Source organism: Pholcus phalangioides, unplaced genomic scaffold, assembly GCF_987345545.1.
Source record: "Pholcus phalangioides strain wild (caught in Gottingen) unplaced genomic scaffold, Ppha-v1.0 ptg000015l_1, whole genome shotgun sequence".
In the NCBI taxonomy this organism is placed as follows: Eukaryota; Metazoa; Arthropoda; class Arachnida; order Araneae; family Pholcidae; genus Pholcus; species Pholcus phalangioides.
The window spans coordinates 55,158,746-55,183,520 of NW_028301608.1; the positions used below are offsets into that span (position 1 = coordinate 55,158,746).

The 24,775-nt window shown below is 34.2% G+C and overlaps 1 protein-coding gene across 1 annotated transcript in view; it reads right to left on the minus strand.

Moving 5' to 3' along the window:
• Positions 1–3,088: 3,088 nt before the first annotated feature.
• The window catches only part of LOC149076251 (uncharacterized), a 130,278-nt gene continuing 108,591 nt past the window's right edge, over positions 3,089–24,775 (minus strand). The window contains exons 2-3 of the mRNA XM_089245511.1: positions 15,127–15,287; positions 3,089–3,454 (exon numbers count right to left, since the gene is read on the minus strand). Coding sequence (XP_089101637.1) covers positions 3,392–3,454; positions 15,127–15,287 — 224 coding nt within the window. The 3' untranslated portion in view covers positions 3,089–3,391. The remainder of the gene's footprint in view (positions 3,455–15,126; positions 15,288–24,775) is intronic.

Genomic DNA, 24,775 nt, shown 5'->3' on the forward strand with positions numbered 1-24,775 from the left:
CGTATATGATTTTTCTGGTTGAGGAAATGGTATACTTATTTATTTTGAAATTCCATTAATATTTGATTGCTCTTAGCCACCATGTTTTTATAGAGTATTGGATTTGAACATGTGACTTTGACGGATAGGACTTATCCGCTTCCCCTTAACGAGTTTCAAGAGATTATACAAAGTATTATCACACAAATAGCATAAAAAATCCCGAAATAGACGTGAAAAATCCTTGGGAAATTCTTCTATTTATTTTTGGAAACAAATCATTATCAGTAATTGGCGAGTGGACAGGAAAGTGGACATTTCTTTCCCTTACTTTTCTTTTATTAGTATTATTATTTTCTTTTAAGAAAGTCTAGAAAAGTCTTGAAAAGTTTGATGTATAATTAAATAAATAAAAAAAATATAAGATATTGGATATTCTCTACTGGCACTTGCTTGTCAGGAACAGAATTTTATGTAGGGCATATTTTTTTTTTGGTTTTGAAATGGCCATTTAATATCACTAATGCAGTGTCCAGACAAGCGGTCAACTGGTGATATATAGATAGATATTTTTGTGCTTCGTCATCGGTGAAAGATTTCAGTCGTAGACACAACACGCTGTTTTTTTTTGTTTTTAAATATTTTATTTCTTATTCGAAGTCTGAAATGATGACCGGAATGCTGTCAAGTGAGGTAAAAAAATAGAAATACGATTTATCTAGAGCATAACAAAAATAAATTGAGCTATCCAGTCACAGAAACATTTCGAGGACACCCATAAGATTTTTATTTTTTTGGGAGAATGTTATTTATGATGTAACATTTAAGTTAAAATATGATAAATATTGTTTGCCGGGGGAAAAAAAGAGTTTCTTTTTCGATCTGACAAGAAAATTTTTAATTCAAAAAATTGGATTAAAAATTTAGATTCTGTGAGTTATATATCATGACATCTTCACTGTCTTTACGCTGTTAAATTTTATAATTCTAATTTTTCAGAATTTATTGATTGAATGAGGGTGGAGATTGATCAAATGAAAAGGTGACAAAAGTCGCTGTAGATAAAATATATGCACCAGTTAGGTCTGAAGATACCATCATTGTTTTGCATGTCGGCGGGTTCTCAAAGTAAGCCTTGCTCTGTGATAGTAAGCAATATTTCTTATCAGGAAAGGCTAATCAGGAGTGAAGGAACAAATATTTACAGAAAAATTTGGAAAAAAATACTTTGCCTGTAAGACTTAAAATATGAATATATTAGATAAAATAATTTGTGTGTGTGTGCAGAGGAAACTAATTTTCGGACTAGAGGTTCAAACCACTGGTGTATACGAATTCGGGGGGGGGGGGTTTCGGTCATTTTACTGTTTCAGCTTATACGCTGGAGGGGCGCTGAAGAGCTCGCATGAGTGAGTATTTTGTCTCGAGCAGTCCCCCCCCCCCCCCCCCCCTCCTGGTGAGAGTATCATGTTGATAGGTCCGAATTTTAGGCTGAGTGTTCCAGTATTACCAGTGAAATTTAGCGAGAAGAATGGTTATTTGCTGGGCATATGTTGAGTGAACAAAAACACAATACCCGCAACTCTAAAACATTTGTTTTATAGATTATTGGCAAGATGAAGAATTTCAAATATTTTACTGCACACCTAATTGTAGACGGTGGTTCTATGTTCAACGAGCTTATCCAGCAGTGATCATTGACAACGTTCAGTACGCTAGCCAACGTGAGTGTAATGAGTCCTTATATGAGTGTTAATGTTTTGGTAGATCACCATATTACGTAATTTTGAAGATTTTCTTGTTACATTTGAATATTTCTCGAATAAAAAGTGTTCCAGAGGTACCCAAGTCCGTGAGGGCAATGAAATGGCTTACATTTTAAAGAAGATAATCAAGAACCCCGGCTGATCGAGATCTTTGTTAAAGGAAGATGATGATCAAATTGAAACTGTAAGAGTAAACTGGACGGTCAGCCTACTCGAGATGCTTCTTATCGAGTAATGATCTCGACAGTGGCTCCGTATCCTCAGTCATCAAAAAAGATAGTTGGCATGACCTTCAGAGGCCAAACATTGTTAGTTTCTTTGTGTCCTGGTGACACCGCAGCAAACTTAGAAGCGATAGACTGGTCAACAAACTCGTATTGATTCTCATCAAAGGTTATGAAACTTCTTGTGAACACGTAACATGACCCACATTTTCTGGTGTGAAAGAGAAAAATTAGGCCATTTATTTATTTTGCTACCCTTGTCACATTTGTGTATTACACCTAATAGCTTTTTTTTATTATTTGATATCCATCTCTTTTCGGTTTAGTGGGGAAAAAATTGAGTAATATCTATTGTTAGCTCATGCATTTTGGATTGACACGTAACATGGCCCAAATTGTCTTTTATAACACAGCAAATTCGGCTATTCATTTTCTTTTGCGACCCTTGTCACTTTTTCATTTCATTGCATCTTATAAATTTTTTTTATAATTTGATATCTATCTCCTTTTAGTTTAATGTGAAAAAAATAGTGATGTTTATTAAGATAGATCATGCACTCGGATCAACACCAAAGTCTATTATCACATACGTAGTTCTATTGCGTTATTCCTACGTAAAAACAAAAGTGTGTTTAAGTATTTATTTGAATTCACATGCCGGGCCCCATGAACACCTATCATCCACCATCAGGATGAACTTTTCCATCACAAAGCTCGGAGGGAATGATATCGCACTCATAATTTTTTTTATCCATGCTTCATGCAGATGTGCACCTTTTCACTCTTGCAGATATTTATATATATATATTATATATCAATAATTAATCAGGAAACAAAAACCTTATACACAATATACATCGTACAGCTATAACAATAATAAACATCATTATAATTGGAAAAACGAAAAAACCAACACATATCTCAAAATATATTGTTATATTAATATTCTTATTATATTTCATATATCTCATTGTCGCGCTGTTATAGCGTAGTCTTAATTAAGTAATACATGTTGTAGTAGTATAATACGTATATATATATACACATAAGAATTCGGTGAACATAATACTATCACAATTAAGTAAAATAATGATAAATTTTTTATGGAATGATAAAAAACAAATATATATATATATATAATATTATATATATTTTTTAAATATTCAGTTATTATATATGAAGAACAACCACACTAATCCTTGGGATGACAACGAATCGGGCTTTTCCTTGATTTTTTTTGTTTTTATATTCCGGGAAGAGAGGATCCATCTTCCACACTTGGGATGCACAATATCGGGTATAGGTTTTTCTGTGGTGGTTATAAAGGTCGGATGGATTTTTTTTCTTAAATTTTCTTATAATTGATTTGGCGCTGCCGCGGATAAACTGATTGGGATTTTTTTTTTGCTGCTGCTTCAATTCTCAATAACGACCACGAGCCCACCGTAGAAGAGCATCAGCCAGAACATCTAGATGAGCTTTCGTCTGAAAGAAAAGAAAAGAAAAATTATATTAAATGATGCAAATAATGATTATAATTGCCTTATATTTCGTGAGATCAGCATAATCGTTGATAAGTACCCTCTATTAAACACGAATACTCTTAATATAGGAATTTATTACAAGCAGGAGATTAAAGTAGAGTTATAACATGTTTTAATAGATGACACATTCACGTATATTTTCCCTATTTAGAATTAATACTCAGTATATTATGATCTAATGTTAATCAATTCAAATAGTCACAATTTAAATTTGGAAAAATGCAGTAGTCTCAACACCAAATATATTTACATACATACTAGTTACCTAGATATGTACAGTTAAAAGCCGATACAACGATACTCAAAGGGACTGGAGAAATGAATCGTTGTAAAGAAATTATCATTACGGATGGAATATACTAACACTAGGAAAAGTACATTAGGGCGAGAAGGTAATGTAATATCGTTATAGAGCAGCGGTTTCTTAACAAGGGGGGTCTTTGGAGATGTTTCAGGGAAGTCCGTGAGAATGGATTAGAAAACAATAACTTATTGCTTCTACTTTATTACCGTCTTCAAACCTTAGATAAAACCTGGACTATTGAAAATTTTTTTTGATTGATTTGTGTTTATTGTACACTAGAATGCCCTTTAAAAGAAATTTTTGAAATTGATTAATAAATTATTTTAAATTGATATCTTTACTAGGACCATTTGAGTTAAGCACCCTCGCGCATACCTCAAGTCTTCTAGGAGAAAAGAATCATTAAAACCATTTAAAGCGTTAAATATGAAGGTACACATATCGCACACTGGCAAGAAAAGTGACATAACTCAAAAACCTAAAATTGCAGAATAACGAAAATAAACTTCACTTTTTCAGTAAAAAAAGACTGTTTACTACAACGAAACTTTTGCTGATTAGTTTTTTAGTTACAGGAATGTCAATATTACTGACTTTCAAAGAAAAAGATTGCTGTTTTGAATATGGAGTTAACCCAAATTCGTGAATTTTTGAGTTATGTCACTTTTCTTGCCTGGGTGCGATACGTGTACCTTTCGGGCGAAGTGGGTAAAGGCTGAATATTATTTTGTAAAGGGGTCAGTGACCTTTATCTTATTGGTGAAGAAGATACCCTGGATCTCGTCTTTTTTTGGCACATAGGGTCCGTGGAACACAAAAAGGTCACGAACACCCGTCATAGATCATTACATGTAATTTTTAATATACGTACTACAAGCATCGCCAAAATTTTTGCATTTGTCTGGGAGCATCCCAACTTTTTTTTCCATATTAAATATGATTTTTTATTTCTCATATTGTATGTGATAAAATAAATAAATGTAAGAAATTTATATCATATTTAATAATATTTCTACAGTGCCACCTATTTTCCGAATTATCGATGAGTTTGCCAATAAAAGTTACGTTACATTTTATGTTGAAATGTATGTGTTTCTGACTAATCCGAAGTGCAGCCAATTCGTGAAATGGACGAGAGGTAAGGCCAAAGTCCGATGTGCTGAAGTCAGACGATCCGATAGGAGCCAAACCAATTTTTTTCGTCCCCAACGTTGATACGTGGCTATATACAGGGTGCATAGTTAACAGGACGCATGACATTTTACTTGCGAATCGTTCATTCTAGAGGTATACTTTCAATTAAAAAAAATAATAATGTGTAGTCCAAAATCCAAATAATGTGTATAATCATATATGTCATTCATGTTGTAAGGCGTTTTATAGTTATTAGAATAAATTTTTTTTTAAACTTTTTATACGGACACCGTGTACTCAAAGACCTGCCTTGTTTGTCCTGATGCCACCAAATGACAAAAAAAGAAAAAGAAAGAAAAGAAAAAGAAAAACCATTCCACGTTTCTAAAAACAATATTCACTGTGATATTCGAATTCTAAAAACGGAGGAAAGTTGCGGGAAAAACAGCATTAAATGCAGACTCTCACTTAAATCGTCACTAATGTGAGGCTTTGGTCTGAGTTACATCCGACTGTCCATGGACGGTCTCATACGCACACGAGTTTTAAGAAAAGAGGTTTGTTGCCATTGCAGCGTAGTGTCTAGCGCACCAACTCATCAAGTGAGAGGACGTGAGTTCAATCCACACAGGGGGATTTCAATTTTCTTTCCTGAATTCATCTTCGAATCAGCCAAATATCAAAACCTTCGTATCTTTTCACTACTTCATATGGCAGATAGAAACAATATGTACGGTTTGATATAGATTCAACGATAACGTTTAGTTGATATTTGTGACAGCCAAAGTGATTCAAGGAAATACTGAACAATGCTTCATAGTAATACTCCATAAAACACCCCTACTACATTTATGTACTCCAATTTTTTCCAAACTGACTATTCATTCTCATAGATAAGTCATTATTCCCACCGATCAAAGACGGGATCCACTAATCCGTTAGGAAAAAGAAAACATACAACATCTCTTTCTCTCTGTCTCTGATGCGATTTACAACAAACCAACGAGTTCACTTATTAATTTATGACAGCAGCTGCATGTAGGAAACGAAACGAGTTGTTAACGATATAGTCAGTCCTGTTGTTTTGTTGAACATCTCTCCGCTTCTCTTAAGAGTAATTTCATCTAATGGTTCCGTTCGCTCTGCCCAGGAAAGCCCCCGTTACATCTTCGGAAAGATGGAGAGTGAGGCAATGGAAGTTGTCGCGTAGGAAGGAGGCAGGCTGGAAGGATTATACGACAAGCTGCTATTGCAGCAGCATAGGTTAACGCGTCTCCAGAGGCCCCAATTTCTGCAGACATTGCACGGCTGAGGACGAATGGAATACAGCAATTTTCAAATGCAATGGGCTCAGCGAGAAGCTGAAGGAAGTGCTATTAGGTGATGGAACCGTCGGTGAAGGACGTCGCGAGCGAGTCAGATGAGAGAGAGAAGGAGGCAGAATTTGCCGTTAGGAAGTGCACACGAATCGTGCTCTGTGTGTGTACTCATTAGCTTGATGGGGGTGAGAGGACCATAGATGGAGAGCACCATTCTACAGTAAGATCCAATATTGGGTGATGACGAGCTGAATCGTTTATTTAATGGATAATACTTACTAAGTAGAGCTTATATCATCGTTGGACTTTGTTCAAGGGATAGGCTCAACTAATACTGCCGAAAATTTCCGTGAAACATGTGGCTTATTTATTACATAATGAAGTTACATCGATTATCAAATAATGGCACTTGGCTGAGAAAAGCTGTTTGCCGTGCACTTGTAACTTGTGTTCTAAATGATAGCAGGGTGTTATTCTTTTCTGAAGATAGATGAATTTCTCTAAAAATTGAAAATTATTCGTAAAAGTATTGTTTTACGAGAAACGGATATATTTTATGTTTGGATATCCTGTATATGGTTATAGGATATATAAGTGTACTTCAAGATGTTTTTTCCCATTCAGACCGAATTGATACAATAAATACAAATACAGAGTACTATGCTAAATTCTATATTCAATTAAGGCATACAACGTTTCTTCTGTTCTTTGTTGCAGATAGATTTTTTCCAAAACATTATTTTAAGGTCTCCTGCTAAAATTCTCGAACGGGCTAGAGTTCGTGCACCCATATTATTTTTCGAAAGAACTGAATTGAGGTCAGTAATTATCTAATGACTGAAAACTATATATGGTAAAATTCCAATAGTTAATGATTTTTCCAAGTCCAAGGTGCGAATTTAAACTTTTCTTCAGAAAGAATCAACCTCAGAGAAAGCAATGAACTCACAACGCAAAAAAGAATCTCTCCTTTATACACAGTCACTCCCAAATTTCACGCTTTTGATTCAGAAGATAGATGGTAGCACTTACTGGATAAATCAAATACACATTTCTAGATACGATGCACACTACCAAGACTCACAAAAATATTCTGATAAATATTAAGGGCATCGTTGAAGGCATCAAGAAGAATGTTGACGAAGTACTCGTCGCGTTATTAATTCAGTTAGTAGATAGAAATAAGTAGAGGGAGAAATAGTTCGGATGCAAAACAGTTCAATTATGTAGTGTTCGAATTCGTGTTACAGTATGAATCGACTTGATGGTAAGCTATAATTGAATAATTAATAATGAAATATGCTCATTGACAGCTTATCAGCTAAGTTTTGATAATCAAATAACCCAATATGAGGAAAGGAAAGGCAAATATTTTCTTATATATTCTGATCCATTAAAACAAACAGTAAAGTTTAGAAAGTGAAGTGAAAAAACAATGAAAGAAAGTGGTAGAAAAAAAAAACCCGGCAAATTAGCACAGTAAATCTCAAATTGTAAAATATAAATTAATTTATAAAAGGGTTAAAATAAGAACATATTTCTCGATTTAGATTGTATACTACAGATCAAAAGTCTTAGATTTTCTAAATTTTTTTTTCCCAGCATTTTCTTTTACAATTTTCTGAAAATTACTAGCCAACGGGGACAAAAAAGACAAACTTACATCAACAGCATAAAAAAGGAAGCCATTTCACATATTTCATAACGAATTAAATCCCTTAATACCAATTTCAACTTTTTATAGTTTAGTTTCTGGATTTCGGAGGAGTAAGGTTAAATACCATCGAGGGAAATTCGGGGAGAAGTCTTCAATATTTACAAAAGAAGAACAAATTAACTTTATGATTTTCAAAACCACTTTAAAGACTATTTTCATTAGTAACTAAATTGAATTTTTATTTATTCATTCGTTTTCTAGATAAAAACAAATACGAACTATAGCATTAAAATTTCTTCATAAAATTTTATTATATCCTTCGAGAGAATGAGTGTTTATTTTATTGAGATTTCTTTTTGTTATAAATCGTTAAAAGAATTAAAGAGCTATTATTAATTTTGAATTTTTTTTTCATTTTTAGTTATTAGTAGAAAAATGTTTTAATCCTTCAATGACCCCGTGCACATTTGAATATACACGGCAACCATGTTAAAAAAACCGTTATACAAATTTTTTCCTCAATATTTTCAGTATTTCAGAAAGTACATAGTACATTTTTTAGTCTCATTTCAGTACAAAATACGGTTATGTAACTATAATACTTTTTTAACTATAAAAAGTTTATTCCTTGTTGGTGTCATTTTTTGAGAGCTGCCGAAATTTTACGTGCTCAGAGCTTTATTAAATCACTCAGAATTGAGGGGTTTAAAAAATATAATTCCTGGTAAAACTATTCATGTTTGCTGAAGAAAATTTAATCTGTTTATAAAAATTATTAACATCAAGGCAAACTGTATATTTTTATATTTTATTCATCCTTAGTTATTTTAAAGTTAATTAAAAATGCACTCTAGTTGATTAAATTGCTGTTCTGATGTAGTGTTTGAATTGAAAATACGCTAACAGCACTCATTCACATGCGTAATTTAAAAAAAAAAAAAAAAAATGATATACGTTTTTATGGGAGGAAGACGACTGCCTTCACGCTGGTTCATTCTTCAGTAAAAATGAGTCGATTGCCCTCACCCTAAGTTCGACAGGTCGTTTGCACTAATTTTTTAACATTATTTTAATGGTTCGATCTCGTGTCAATGTAGAAGAAACATCGTATATTAACTAATATTTCACTGTGTTCGGTTATTTTATAACTCGGCAGAACTTATAAAAATAATCAATTATTTTGTAAGTTATAAAGAAATTAATTCCTTGGATGGGGGAAACCAGAGAAAATAAAAAAATATGACCAAAATTTGTACTTCAAAAATTAGAAAAGTAACATTCAAAGGTAGAGATGACGCTAAAAAAATGAAACTGATTTATTTTGATACGCAAAAGGAACTGAAACCGAAACTAATGCAAAAAAATAAAACTTATCCATCGCAATAAAATAAAAAAATAATTTTAACCGATATTTCACCTCATAACATTTTTGTTTATGATTGAGCTCGATTTCAACAAACTTTATTGAAAAAATAGTGACTTGCACAATTTATTTTTCCAAAAGGAGAGAGATAAACATATTCCTATAATATGCATCAATTTAGAAATGAATGTTTAAAGTCAACAACAGAGGGCGCTAACAAAAACGCTTTTTGACATGCGTAGAAATACAGCGCTTTTCCAATTTCTCAACTGAATTGAACATAAATTTTGCATAGATTACTAGATACTTAAATAAAATGTTTGAAAAGTTCCAAAATCCACCTACATTGACGAATTCATACTGAGGGCAATCGACTTATTGCGGCAACATGTTAAAAATTCAAACCCTTCCATTTTGAGGGCAATCGTCCGAACCCCAAATACGGAGGGTTAAATCAGCTTTAATTTACTGATCGTATTCTATTCATTTCGCCATACAACTATTATTACCGATTTGTTAACGATAATTATTGATTTATTATTGTTTTTTACTTCTAGTTTTTACTAGTATTTATTACTCTGCAAGAAGCCAGACTTTTCTTTTCTCGATCAAGTTGTTAAAGAACAAATTTTTAAAGATTAATAAAAGTTCGAAAATGTTTTTCTCTTTCCCTCTACTCTTTTTTCGATAAAAAAAGAGTGCTAAAATGAATTAAAATAATATAATTATATATGAGTTAAAATAATGCCCATTTCAACATTTTTCTTTGGAGTTAAACCTATAGAATAGATCAAGGTTTAATGAAAGTATATTTCTTTGATAGCATAAGGATGCTAAGCAAAATTTGGGAAACAGTTTCATAACGGATGATCATGAACTGTTTCCGTAAATCAGGCTTTGAACATGGGCAAGAAATTCTGCAGTGAGGCTGATTCCAGAATAGATTCCAGATGTAGCAGCTATAAATTAATAAAATTTGGGAAACAGTTTCATAACTGATGATAAAAATTTTTAATTACTCTATTTTTATTCCATTTGAATGTTAATGATTGTTGCGATTTGTAGTTATTTTACAGATCTAAGATAGATTAATTAGATAATTCAAAATTTGCATAATTCGAACTTTTTTCCCAGTGACTTTGGACTTCAAATTAACCAAGTTCGACTGTATCACACGTAAATATAATCTGTGATACATAAAAATAAAGTTAAACAGGCAATGTTTTTAACCAACATCGCTCAATAGATGGCATTACTTCCGTAGTTGTGTTTCAGACACGTTCACACTGTGTCTGAAATTAAAAATTTTGATAACGAGAGAAAAAAGTTCTTGTGCATTAGAATATGCAAAGCTTTTTCATTTAGAAATTTGTAACTGGAAAAAAAAAAGAATGCACCAGTCAATTTCAATCACTGCATTCTACGGAAATGTTGCCATGTATTGAACTATGTCGAAAAAATACTTTGAATGTTTTTCTTTACTTTTATATATATCACAGATTATATTATGTGTAATAGTCTTGAAAATATAAATTTTTAAAATTCTGTCGTTCATTTGTGCAAACCCTGTGCATATTGTCGTATTTTATTATATTGAGCACATAACTGAACATTTAGGACATTGGCAATGGAACACATTAATATCGTTCATCTCTTGTTATACATAGGATGACCATATGATCTGTATTTATCTTTACATTTCCGTATTTTCCTATGATTTTGACCATACCGAATACTTTCATTAAAAATGTTCAGATTTTTTCTCATGTAGTCGTCCCTCAATATTCGCGGGGGTTACGATCCGGTGGTAACAAAGAATACGGAATTTCAACGAATAACCACAAACCATTTTTTTAGACATCTTGTTTATATCTGCATTGTGCGACAGAAGTAGAAGGTGAGCCCAGTGATTCTCGGCGATGTTATTCAAAAGAATATTATAGTGTCTGTTAGCCGCTTTTACTTGATTTCAGTTCATTTGCTGGTAACTTGTGACACGATCCCGCTCCTTGACCGGGGCAATAGCTAAAATTGGTTAAAGTCGATATAGAATGTGCCTTGTTCGGTTTGAAAGAAAGAAAAAGTATGGTAACAAGGTTCCTCTTTCACTTATTCTACATAGGAAAAACATATCGTAGATGGGTCTATGTCATGGAAACAATCTACTGCAGATTTATACTTACGAAACCCTTCCGCTATGTTGCTCATAATGAACATGTCTTTCACTTCTTAATCTTGATCATCTTGATAGAGTATCGCTTCGATTTCAGGAGTAGTCATTCATTCATTGATTCATTCAAACCGAGTACAAACCCTGTATATCACCATGGGCAATTTACTACCGATTGAGATGTACCGGAAGTGTGTGTGAGTGAGTAAGTACCTAACAATCTGAGTGCTAGTGTCGTGTTTTGAATTTTCAGCGGCGCCATCTATGAGTGAAGCGTAATGATTGAACATTTGTACCGGTGTAGGTCAGTTTATCTCTGTGGTGAGACTTTTTAAAGGGGAGGCCGTCTCGCATTCACACCTCGAAGGTGGAATCAGGAGCAGTCAGCTAGATTAATCCTTCCCTGTAGATTTCTGAATTAATCTGTTAATTCACCCATTTCTTCTATGTCCACATCATTTTATCCCCCCCCCCCCCTCATCCATCTGCTTCGCTAATGTGACAATGCCTTTCATAACCTTTGCGGCTAGCTCTGCAGAAATACGTAGATGTGTCCTCAGGCACGCATTACGGCCGAAAGTTCCTCCCACGCGAGGTGGCTGTTCCCATATTTATAACTTTCAGAGTTCTTGCAACGGCACTAATTGCCTCGGTGAAATTCATCCATGACTTTGAGGCGTTTCCTGCATTTGCATCTTCTTCGATTGCCTGCACTATCATTATTGAGTAATGTGTATAGCGAACCATAAATGTTGGTATAACATCCAATCAAGAAGCTGAATGTTAGCGGAGGTGGAAGACGTATAGAGGACATGAACACAAGAAAATATACAGAAGGGGTTTTTAAAAACGTTTATGTAACGCGTACAATTTGTATTTTGTTCCGATACGAGAACTAAATACAACGGTGTTTTCCGGAAAACTGGAATGGGGATCGTGAATACGAAAACAGTGAATAGCGAGGGCCAACAGTATTTTCAACGAGAAGTAGTTCAGTAGTAGTAATCTCAACGAAGTCTTCTTAAATTTTAATTTTTTACGGAAATCTAGGGTTAAAATGATTACTACAGAAAATTAACAAAAATATTTTCCCATATTTTATAAAATCACATTATGATAATTATGACTAAAAATATGAATATTCATCTTTTTAGCCATAATTAGTGCAATTTGCAGTGGCACTCTATTTTCCGCTATTGGCAGTTTTCCATTAATTTTAATTTAATTGGCAGTTTTGCTTACATTTGGCATATGTTTTGGCAACAATTTGTGATTTTTCATATCTGCGGATCCCGAGTTTCTGTATTTTCCTCGAGACTATATTTTCAGTCCAGTTATAGCTAACTGAATTTTACAGTGCCAAGATTATTTCTACTATGTATCACGCTTTAGTTGAGTAGATATAGTGACACTAGCGGACAACATTTTTTTGTTTGTGTTTAACAAAAGTTTCCTCAAAAGGATTGATAAATTAAAAGGACAATTGTTTAGCAACTTTTTGTTGATTCCAACTTGACGAAACTCTTTGCCATTATTTTCGCCAAATTTTATGTGGTTACAGTTAACCGCATGAAGATTCTGATGATCAAACGACAACTCATCTTAATCCTCGTGATGGACCACGATGTCCAACCACATCCAACTTCATGACTATCTTTAGGGAATCAAAAGAGATTAACTCTTGTGAAAATTCTCCCAAGTGGTTTTGTCTAATTAGCATCTACAGAAATTCGGCAAAAGTAAAGTAGTCTTTTCGTTTCCTAGTCGAGAATCGTATTTATGGGTTGTGTGTGTGTGAAGAATTTAAATGCAGCTAAATCACTATTGAGTATAGTTTTATCTGCACGTGTCATATTGATACAAAGAAAGCGATGAATGTCCTGAATTTTATGACAATGATATTGGGCTCATTTCGACATCAACTCAAGTAAATTCCACTGGTACTAGAAAACACCAAAACGTATTACGTGTTTGATGAAGCTTTATTATGTCTAGTAGATGTGGCTTATGTGAACATAACTACATCTAAGAAGTAGAAGTAGAAAAGTGATAGTAAGACAGCAAGAGTGAAAGATTGTACGCAAGTGCAGGGCCGGCATAAGGCATGAGATGACGAGGCGGCATGATTACAGGGCGGTATTTATCATGACGGTGTTTTCACTCCCGTGCGCGCGAAGTTTTATACATCGAAATAATTTTGAAGGGAAAGCACGAGTGGATAAATAAGCGCAGGAAAATGCAATACTTTTCCGCAGTGTTTTGTTTGATAGGTGGCGGAAAGGGTTCTATTTTATTGATGTCTTTTTCACATCGTGATTCTAAATTCACGGAACAAACTTTAAAAGGTGCTAGCTGTTCACCAAAAATAAATATTATACTTTCCGACGGATTTTCCGCGATGTGTGCCATCAACCATTCGGGGATGAATACGCATCTTCGGATTGGATTGAAGTTTATTTTTTTATTGGTGCAAGGATTATCAAGGTTATGCTGCGCCAAACAATGATCAAGCGGTACAATGACTAGTGATAGAATTTGCGTTACCCGAGATGCACTGTACTTACCACATTACCGAACCCTGCACCCTGGTCACAAACATTGGCGTACGCAAGATCGATCTTTAGAGGGAGCAAATTGTGTTTGGGGAGCACAAGGAATCTCTCCCCCAGAAAATTTTGAGCTACTAACCTTCAAAAAGCATTTTGAATTTACAGAAATAAATAAAACATACAGTATATAAAGGTATTTTCTTCCGATATTTTTTACTACGATATGTGAAAATATTTTTAATTTTTGATTGTCTTGGGGAAGGGACGGCACCTCCCTGTTCTCTCCTGCGTACGCCTCTGGTCATAAACGTATGAACTCAAGGATGTCACTTCACCACAAAATTTCTCAGCAACGTATAAATAAAACAGTAGGAAAAAAAAGAAAAAAAAAATCTTTATGTATAGGCCACACGACAACATGTAAGCAACATTACGCGGAGAATCACGATTTTAAAAACTAGGAAATGAGGAAAGTGATTATTGGATTATCAATAAGTAAATTTTGTCTTTGGATTCAGAATAAATATTAATTTTCATGTTTTCCAATAAAAGTGGGCAAAACCATATTTTTGATATCTACTTGATTGAATAAGATTTTTCTTCAAATTATTTTCAGTAAATTTTATGTAGAATTGTGCGATATATATGTGTTAAATACCTCCATTAAAACTTTGAGGAGCAGACATTTTTCCAAAACCCATAGGAAAAAAGGTAAACAGGTGCATTCATTATATGGAATGCTCCCCCCCCCCCCACAAAGAAGAGATTTGATATGCTTACTCACATCAGGCCGTTTTTATTTAGAAAATTCTCTCGCGACATCTTAAATCATCAACGTTACCTCTCCCCAAAGGAGGTTATGACCAACACTTTGGGAACCACTGTATCAAGGTAATAGAGGTGAAGAAATACTTTTCAGATAGTCGTATCTTTAGGGTGGCAAAATATTATTCGTCTCAGGCAGCAGAATTTCTAGGACCGGCCCTTCGCAAGTGGTACTGTATTTGACATGTAGCTAATTTACATCTTGTGCTATTTCCAGAGGACATTGAAAAAACTAAATAATGAATGGAATTTCGAAGAGGAGAACAAATGGAAGATGAAGGACGTTTCTTACCGTTTTGTAGAACATGCAGGACATCCTGTCTTCATCCTCGGCGTTCGGACAGTCTATGAAGCCATCGCAGAGCATGTGATCATCTATACACCTGTAGCGGCCCATTCGATCTGCAGACGGACAAGCGAACCTTTCCAGACCATCATCTGATGGTGGACATTCTGTCCGTAAAAGAGATTAAAAGCACGAATTTAGGAGAAATATTTTTAAGGCGAGTATCTACAGCAAAAGAAAGGCAGTAATCGAAGGCTAATAATACAAGGTAAATAATAGTGTCCCATAAATTCGTAAATATTTAAAAATTTCTAAAAAAAAAATTTGAAGTCCAATTGCTATATTTGAATGCGGTTTGCGAAAAAGTTATTCTCACAAGGAACTTTTTTTTTTGTATAGAAAAAAATTAGTTAAAATTTTTGCCGATAGAGCAAAGCTGTAGACCAGTTCGGCAAGAGTGATTGGACATGAAACTTTCTTCAATCTCTTCTGGGTCCAAAACGTTTGTAAAGCTTCATCCGGCAACTCATGTCTGTGATAAAACAACTTCTTCAATAATGTTTTATCCACCAATGTCAACAACACAATGAAAAGCTTATGTAAGTGCCAGTAACAGGAAAATTCTGGAATGAGCTGTTAGTTGTACACTCTGTATTTTAAGACTCTGTGATTTGCATATTTCTAGTTATTTACTTTCACGCAGTGTCATCCATCGACAAAAATTTGAACTACTTTTTTGGCACCTAAAACTTTTCGTTAACTACATCCATTCACATATAGCAAGTTTTTCAAATTTTATGACTTTGAAGTTATTTACGAATTTATGGGACGAATTTATGAATAATTACATAATTATTTCGTACGAATTGGTGGTCTCTAAATTGACCATATAGATATATATATATATTTAATATATACCATATATAAAATGCAGCTGTGGCACCATGACAGCTCTAGATTGACCAGCGCGTATTTTTAGAAGTGGTGTCTAAGGCCGGTATTGCACTATAAAAGTTTGATAACATCCCTTTTATAAAACTCAAAAAATTCAACCAATAAAGCTCTTTGGTTACATTCGAGCAAATGCAACCGATAATTTTATTGGTTGAATTTTTCAAGTTTTATAAAAGGACTTTTGGAAAACTTTTATAGTGTAATACCAGCCTAAGTGAATTTCAGACGTACCTTCAGATAAAGGCGAAGCTTAAACATAGCGTATATATAGTAAGTTTTCACCAAGATCTTTTTCTTCACAAACGTTTGTCGTAGACAAGAACTTCCAATTGCAAAAAAGTTCTAGAGATGAGGTAAAATAGTTATATATAATTTGGTACAAATTATATTTTTAAAAAAATTACAAAATTTAAATTTTTGTCTTTCCCCAGGGCCCTACTGTGCTAATTAGAAAAAATTTTGATCTCGAAGTATGACAAACAAAACTAGTTAAATAACCGTTCGAGAACTAGTGACCGAGGTATTAAATGTTAAAGTTTGAGAGGCGATTCATGGGTCGATCACGAATTGAATAGCAAAATATTTGAATTTTTACTTGACCAAATAATGAGATATCAGTATAAAAAATAATCCTAATAAAAAATGTTTGAAAGTTAGAAAAGTTATTACTATTATTTTAAACGATATACTCTCGAGGTGTTATACCTTAACAGCTATTTCCTAGATTTTATCCAGTTTTTAGCTTATAGAATATAAAAATTATAGAAATACCACTCTCGCATACCTGTGACACTAAAACCCCACCATGAACGAAAGATAACTCATTTAAAACAGTGAAATAAACAACTGAAATGTAAAAAAAGTCACGTCAATTCAGCACGTTTCGTGTGCTGATGTTGTCTGCTAAAAAAGTGTTTGAGCATGACGTCACGCAGTGCTCCGAGATCACGCCCACTGAGAAAAGGCAGCACGAATGACTTCAAAAGGATGAAACAGCCCTTACCATATATCCTGGTATAATGAATTTATGGATAGAGCAGAGAGCAACGGATCCGGATCTCCGGAGCAACTTAGAGTTTGCTATGGATAATAGCAATGAAAAAAAAAGGAGAAAAGAAAAAGATCCCTCACATATGGAAAGGATCCGTGACTTCAGGTCCTCGCCAATATGTTCAAAACGAAACACGATCGACAACTATTATGATGTATTTAATTTTTAACATGAGGACAAATAGTAATTGAAGAGACATTCCATCATTGCCGCTCAGCTCAAATTTTTTAGAAATTCCTATGAAATACGATTTGATACATTTGCTCTCGAAAAAAATTGTTTTTAGATACGAAAAGAGCACGAAAAACGCCGTAACATGAAATTGTCATGAAAACATTCACGGAAGTTAAAAAGAGTATATCTTATAGAAATTGTACCTGAAACTTATTCTCAACACACACTTATTACAACACTCCAAACATATGTAGATATGAGTGTCATAAGATTATATCCAAATACTTGTAACTGCAGAGAGGATATACAATGGCGATGCCATCTCTGCTGTATTTCGTCGTCATGTTGAGAAATGTCGGATTACTTCGGAGGATTGAAACTCGATGGTATGCATAATTGAATTCGTAGATGATTTTGCAATGTACCAATCTCCTCCCCTTGTGAGAACATTAGTCAGATGAATTCATTTCGATCTGGTCGATATTACATCCTGATCGCGGGATGATGAATAAATAAATAAAGTGCAGTGACGCACATACACACGTGTATCTCAATTCAATCAAGGTATTTGAATATAAAATATTTGGCTGTCACTAGATAACGTTTATAATCTCTCGCTTACACCCTGTATATTTTAGGGTTAAGGATATCATCGAAAATTTCTTGAAGTTAAGATTGGTGGTAATATATTTAAGCAATATATTTACTTCCAACCCTTATTGATAATTGAAATATTCAGTTATTTTTTTCCGATGAAGTTCCTAACAACCCAGAAATATACTTATCAAACAAAAAAAAAGATGACGTCAATCTCCACTATCCATACAAAGGTTTTTAACAGCTGGCTGTGCAAAGATGTATTTAGGGAAATATATTATATTAAATATTAAATATATATTATATATTTTATATGTAATTATATTATATATTTTATATGTAATTATATTATATATTTTATATGTAATTATATTATATATTTTATATGTAATTATATTATATATTTTATATGTAATTATATTATATAATTTAATATATAAATATTAAATATATTATAGTTGTATTTGTGAGAAAATTCAACTGAACTTGCGGAAAATCGAACCCACGTCTTTTTACTTGCCGAGTGAGTGTTCTTGACCAGTGGTGTGCAAACGTTTTGAAGAGCGACCTCCCTTTTGACCAAAAAATTCATTGACGCCCCTACAAACGCTGACCATAAGTCTCACGACTCCCACAACATAATCTGACCATGTGTACCGGTTTTCAAGGACATTCCGAGTTTTTTGTCAGTAAACGTACTCTTACGATTTTAATTAGGTGATATTGACTTAAAAAGATATTAATTCTTTTAAATATCATATAAATATTTGCTTTGTTTTTTAATGTACATGGTGCCCCTTATGCAAGATGGAAGTGTAGCGAGTTGTATGGTCCTTGATGTTCGTATACAGGGTGATTAAGAAAAATCATCAGATTTCAAAATGATTTTGCATTTGAAATCGACCATTAAAAAAAATTGTTCATAAAATGTAGATTTATATTAGAAAGCGTAGTCAATATTAGAAATTATTTAGGAAGGTTCAGGGAAAAAAATTCTGAGGTTTCAGAATTCGTTCAGGCAGTGCCCTTTGATCCCAAAAGCAAAATTAGGAAGATGGTTAGAGAGTAAAACCATGTAATATATTTACAAAAAGCCTAAATAGCAAAACACAGTACACATATTCAGTGTGCATGGAAATTGACCGCACAAATTTGAAGTCTAACTACGCACGGTTTGCGATAGAATTGTTTCCCGCATTTTACTGAAGAGCTAGTGTGAAATCTCAAAATATGGCAATAACAATGATTTTCAATATTATATCAGTAAATGTGATGAATAATCACTTTCAACGACATTGTAAAGAAAAAATTCGAAAAGTCATTATTAAGGAAAAGAAAAATTGCCTGCAATGAAGTATTTTATTATTAAAACATAAGTAGTTATAATGCTATATACCGTTGGAATAGCTAATAACGAATGCAGATATTACGAATTTTCACGTGCATCAAAGTTTTTATATAACCCGTGAATTTCTTATTGCTTATCTATGCTTAACAAGCTGGTATGAATGTAACGAAATTAGTGTATAAAGAATATTTTTGCTGGTTATTCCGATTTTGTTATAATCGGGTCCGACCGTATATATTAAGTACTGTAGATTCTCGATAATCCTGAGGTAAATCGAACCGAGATCACCCTGGATTACTGAAAAATCGTATCATCCGAAACACAATGGAAACCAGCTTTCATAGGTGATTAGAGGGTATCTCTATGTTGATTTTATGGTAAATATAAAAAAGTAAAAAGTTTAGAAAATATAGGCCCGTCACAGGGTTGGTGCTCCGTCAATATTTTAGGTATATTTTGCTCTATATTAACTTATGACTATATAAACTTATTGAAAACTTAAACTTATGAAATATAATTCATTTAAGTTATTATTGATTTCATTAACTCTTATTGTTCTTGATTCGTCGGCTCAATTTCTTAAAGATTGTAGCTACGGAAACCATGGCCTTCTTGGGATCCAGCGGTTGGGTTTAAATATGTTCTTATTTTTGTTTTCTTATGCTATAAAATTACAATAGAAGAGTCACTGAAAAATTGTCTTGGGGCCCACCGTAAACACCAACGTAGAGACCAAGACCCCTTTAGTCTATGTCCAGTCCCATTCAAAGCAATACTTCCCCCATTTATAGTAAAAATGAAAAAAAAAAAAACATTCTTGGTGAAAACAGAAAGATATAATTTTTGAAAAGGAATTTCAAAAAATTCCAGCACCTCAAATTTTCTCGAGACTCTACTGTATATAAAACTTTACTTCAAACAAAAACTGTTTCAAATCTTCTGACGTATTTCAAAAAGAATTACATCTCGATATTACGGTAATTAGAACAAATATCCAGCTTTCAAATGCATTTTTAGGACAAGAAAAAAAGCTAAACATGTAATTGAACAGACGTTTTGAACACCATCAATCAGCCAGCGAACAGAATCACTTGACATCACCTTATCCACGAGAAAAATACGTGATTGAAAAGATGAAAATCTCGACATTAATCACTCGGAAAGAAAATTATCAAGACAATTCAACGAGAGTTCGTGCTCTGACACAATATTTTCTGAATCGAATAAAATTGAACCAACGTTTTGAGAAGCTCTTGACACCATCTGACACATCGGAACACGATTCCGTAAAGAAAGTCATCGGATTACGATCGAACACTTAAGCCTCTAATACCAAAGGAAAAAGGAAAGCTCCCTCTCTTCACGAGTTCGGAGGAAAAATCTTGTTAATTAATGCAATGATGAATATCTTAACTTAAAGATAAGGAAAGGGAGAAAAATCTGAGATAAATACATCGCTGTCGATGAGTGGAGGGGGGGGGGGCGGCTTAAAATTTCGCGAGTAAGAGTTATGGTAAAAAGAAAAAAGATCAGACAGGAATGGAAAAAAAAGAATAAGGCGGATCTATTTCTTATCTTTCTGCTCGTGGCCATCTACCTTCATAAACAGGGCCATCTATCACCCAGCTAAATGTCATGAGGATGAGAGGGTATCTCTATAGTGTAACAAGGAAAACATTTCGACAGCTTTTCCAGCCTAAAGGGGCCTGGATGAAGGAGCCATAAGATGGAGGATGAGAGACAAAATGGATATGATGGGGGACTTGGAACACTTCTTTTTCCTTTTTCCTCTGTCTCTCTCTCTTCGGAATACATTATCTGCCCGTTTCTCTTGCGGACGATGAGAGAAGGAATGATGGTCTTCCTATACGTATCAAGATATGTATTTTTATGGCGGTTTATTCAGTAAGCGGGAATAAACTATCCTTCTTTCTCTTTCTCTAGTATTTGTGGTGGCTCGTTTCTGATCGAATGTGTCACTGTGTAGATTATCTTACAATGCGCATGCGCGGTTCCATAATGCATACATAATTTATAGGTTGATATTCAGAGATATATCGTGATTTTTTTCCCCCCCTAGAGATTTTAGTACAGGTCTTGCAGGATATAATGGAAAAATTTTGACGAGGTTAGTAGAGAGGAACCTTTTACTGTCTGAATATTTCAGCTGCTGTTGTGTGTATTTCCATCGCAAAAAAAAGAAGAAAAGAAAATCACCAAATTCTGGAAAAGACCAAATACAGACGCCTACACTGGTTTAGGCATGTCCTCCGGCACGGCGGATTTCTGTTAAATGTGATGGAAGGCAGGATTGAAGGGGAAAAGGCTCAGAGTCACCTGGATTTCAACGCTGCTAAATGATGCGGAATTTACCAGCTATAATAGAGGTCTTCAAACTTTTTTTAGTCGCGAGCACTGCCTGTATTAATCATCAAAAGAAGAGCACCCTCTTCGGCAATTTCGACATACGAATGCATGAAATCAGGATGATTTCAATTCCAGCGCGCAATTTGTAAAATATATTTAATTGGAACGTTGATCAAGTGCTCGCGAGCGCTAAATGGGACACAAGCATCGAGAACTCCGTGCTTCAGGGAGCACCGTTGTGCTCGCGAGCAATGGGTTGATGATGCTTGAGCTATAACAAACTAAAGAACGAAGCCGAAGATAGAGATGAGTGGCAGCTGCTTAACATGGGGGCGAACAAGGACAGATGTAACCATCCGTTGATGATGAAAAGAAATACTTTGTGGCAAAACGAAGACAAAAATCTACTATATCGTAATCATTATACTATAAAACATGCGAGTCTATCGACTTACGTGCAGGCGTTCAGCTTCATTCTGACCGCAACGTTTGACTTGAGCAAATTTGTTTTTCCACTGAGCAACCGGGAGTTGAGATTCGGTAACCAACCCAAGTAGCGCTCCCGTCAGCGTGATAGTAGTAATATTATACAGTCAACGACTTAAAGAACTCCGATATATTCAACGAATTCCTCGATTTAACGACTTCTGAAATTCTGGTGAAAATAGAAGTTAAACTCCCACTTTAACGAATTTAAAAACTGGATATAACGAATACTCTTTGAACTGACCAAAATGATTTCTCGTCTTATTTTCTTATTTCTCGTCATCCAAAACCACAATCCGAAGATTTTTCTTCCCAGGAATTGACTCTCAGCCCTTTTTAAGAGACAAAAAAAGTGGGGGGGGGGGAAGAAAGAAGAATCTGTTCTTTTTGAGTAAAGGAGACGATAAAGCCATTCAGAATGTATTCTGCAAGGTTTCAGCAATTGGTGTAAGACCAATACCATAAAACATTGTGCTGTCCGCGTGTTTCGATATCAGTAAAACAATAAAGTTACTTCAAGTGGGTACTTGTCTTGACCGGGCCACATCCGAGGAGAAAACATTTCTCGATTTGCGAAAAAAATGGCAATTTCGAAAGAATTTGATAAAAATGTTGGACGTATCAAACAAACTTTTATTAAGCAGTTTTTTCATGCATTCTGACTTTATTCCTAAGTTTATATTTTTCTTTTTCTAAGTGTTGTCAGAAAGAAATAAGTTGTAACAGCAAACCCCCAAGATGAGTAGCTTTTAAAATTTGTCATTTTGAGTGTATTTATGATCCTGACCAATTTAACCCCAATTTAACGGTTTCCTCGATTTAACGAATTTCTTCCGATTCGTTAAATTGGGATTCGACTGCATCTACCTTATGAAAACGGCACCCATAGTGTGTCGAAAGCGTCAGGAATTTCGTATTTTTCAGCGTAAGTTATTTGCTTTTTTTTGTTGTATCTACTTTTGTGATTATATTAGGTAAATGATTATTTACTCTTCTGTATTTATACTTGCGTTCAATGTGGGTGGTAAAAAGTGCTATTTCAGGCAGTTGATGGAACTTTATAAATATTTATGACGTTTCACACGCGAATAAACTATTTGATAGCTTCGTGAATTTTTGAGCTGAGGCTTTTAGCCCAGAATGAAGGTATGGCTTGGGAGAAATAACCGTGACGCGCACCAACAATTTTGAAAAATTACTTAAAATTAAAAGGCGATTAAAGGGGAAAAATAAGTTTGATATTATAAAGGACCACTAAACTATACTGCGGTATTTGGAAGTGTAAGATTCTTTCTCCAGATTCGGTAGCCGACGATGAACCACCTGGCAATGGAGTAGTTAGTATGCTAGCCTTCGGCTGCGTAGGACTGGATTCTAATCTGGGTTCGGCATGGATGCCTACAACCCCTATGGTTCTCTACACAGATGTTACGGATCTCTAGGGAATACGTGAAGATAACGTTATTTAAAAAAAAAATAATGCTGCGCAGTTCGATATGTTACTTGAAGTGATTAGAAATCGGATAGTCTCTAACAATTCGTAATATCACAGTTTAATTGTGATCGTATGACATTGGTAACCACGGATTTCATGGAATGTTTTGAATGCTATCCGCATTTTTGTCATAAAGGCCCATATCAACCAAAAAATAGACCGAGGCAAAAACTTGTCTGTTGAATAAGTGATATGCTTTTTAAATGAACCGAAAAATATACTTACTTTTAAGGCCACATTCTTGAGTATATCAACCGAAACGAATTCCCTAAGATAGACTGGGATTTTTCTTACCATACTAACTAGCCATAGAAGGAAATCACACTGAAACTATATGGAAAATGACTCACAGAAGTGAAGTGATCAAAAATCCCGCAGGTATTTTTCGTCTCAAAAACCAGCTAATATGTACAAGGCAGGCATTTGAAAATACCCCAAAAAATACCTTAAAGTTGAAATGGAAAAAAAGAAATATGTGAAGAATAAAAGTAAGTTATACTTTTTCAACGATCAGTGATAACAATTATCAAAAAGTTTGGAATGACTCAATAACATGAGTTTTCAATATGAGTGGACAACACGGTAAATGAATTTTATTTTCCAATTCAAAGCTCATCTTCGCAATCAGTCAAATCCATAGTATCAATAACTACTGAAATTTCCCTTAGGACTGATCATTTTTTTTGAAATGCATCTGAGGGAATGCTCAATGCTGTATGTCTGATAACGGGCCTGTCACGTAGCTCACTCGATCCTATAAATATCAGATGTTGATAGCTTTTTTTTGCTGCAATGGCATGCTTTTTTTAGTTAGTTTTGTTTTCAAGTTTTGATGTTAAACGAGCCCGTTCATGTTTCCTGCAACAGTATGAATCAGTAATTTATTCTCAAGAATTCTTCATAAGTAATAATGGTGGTGGCAACACACGCATACTACTCGACGCATCTAATCAAATATTATGCAAATTAAACTTGGAATGATGTTAAACTTTAAACTAATGGCGTGAAAACTGACTATTCCTTTCGTTGAGAAGTATCGAGGTAAAACATAACCGCGATTTCCAATACCAACAATAATCAAAAATTTGAATTTCTGAGATTTCATTTCTCATTGGAAGCAAATACTCGAGATCCTTTGAGAAGGCCATGAGCATTGATTCTTAGATATACATGTAATGATAAA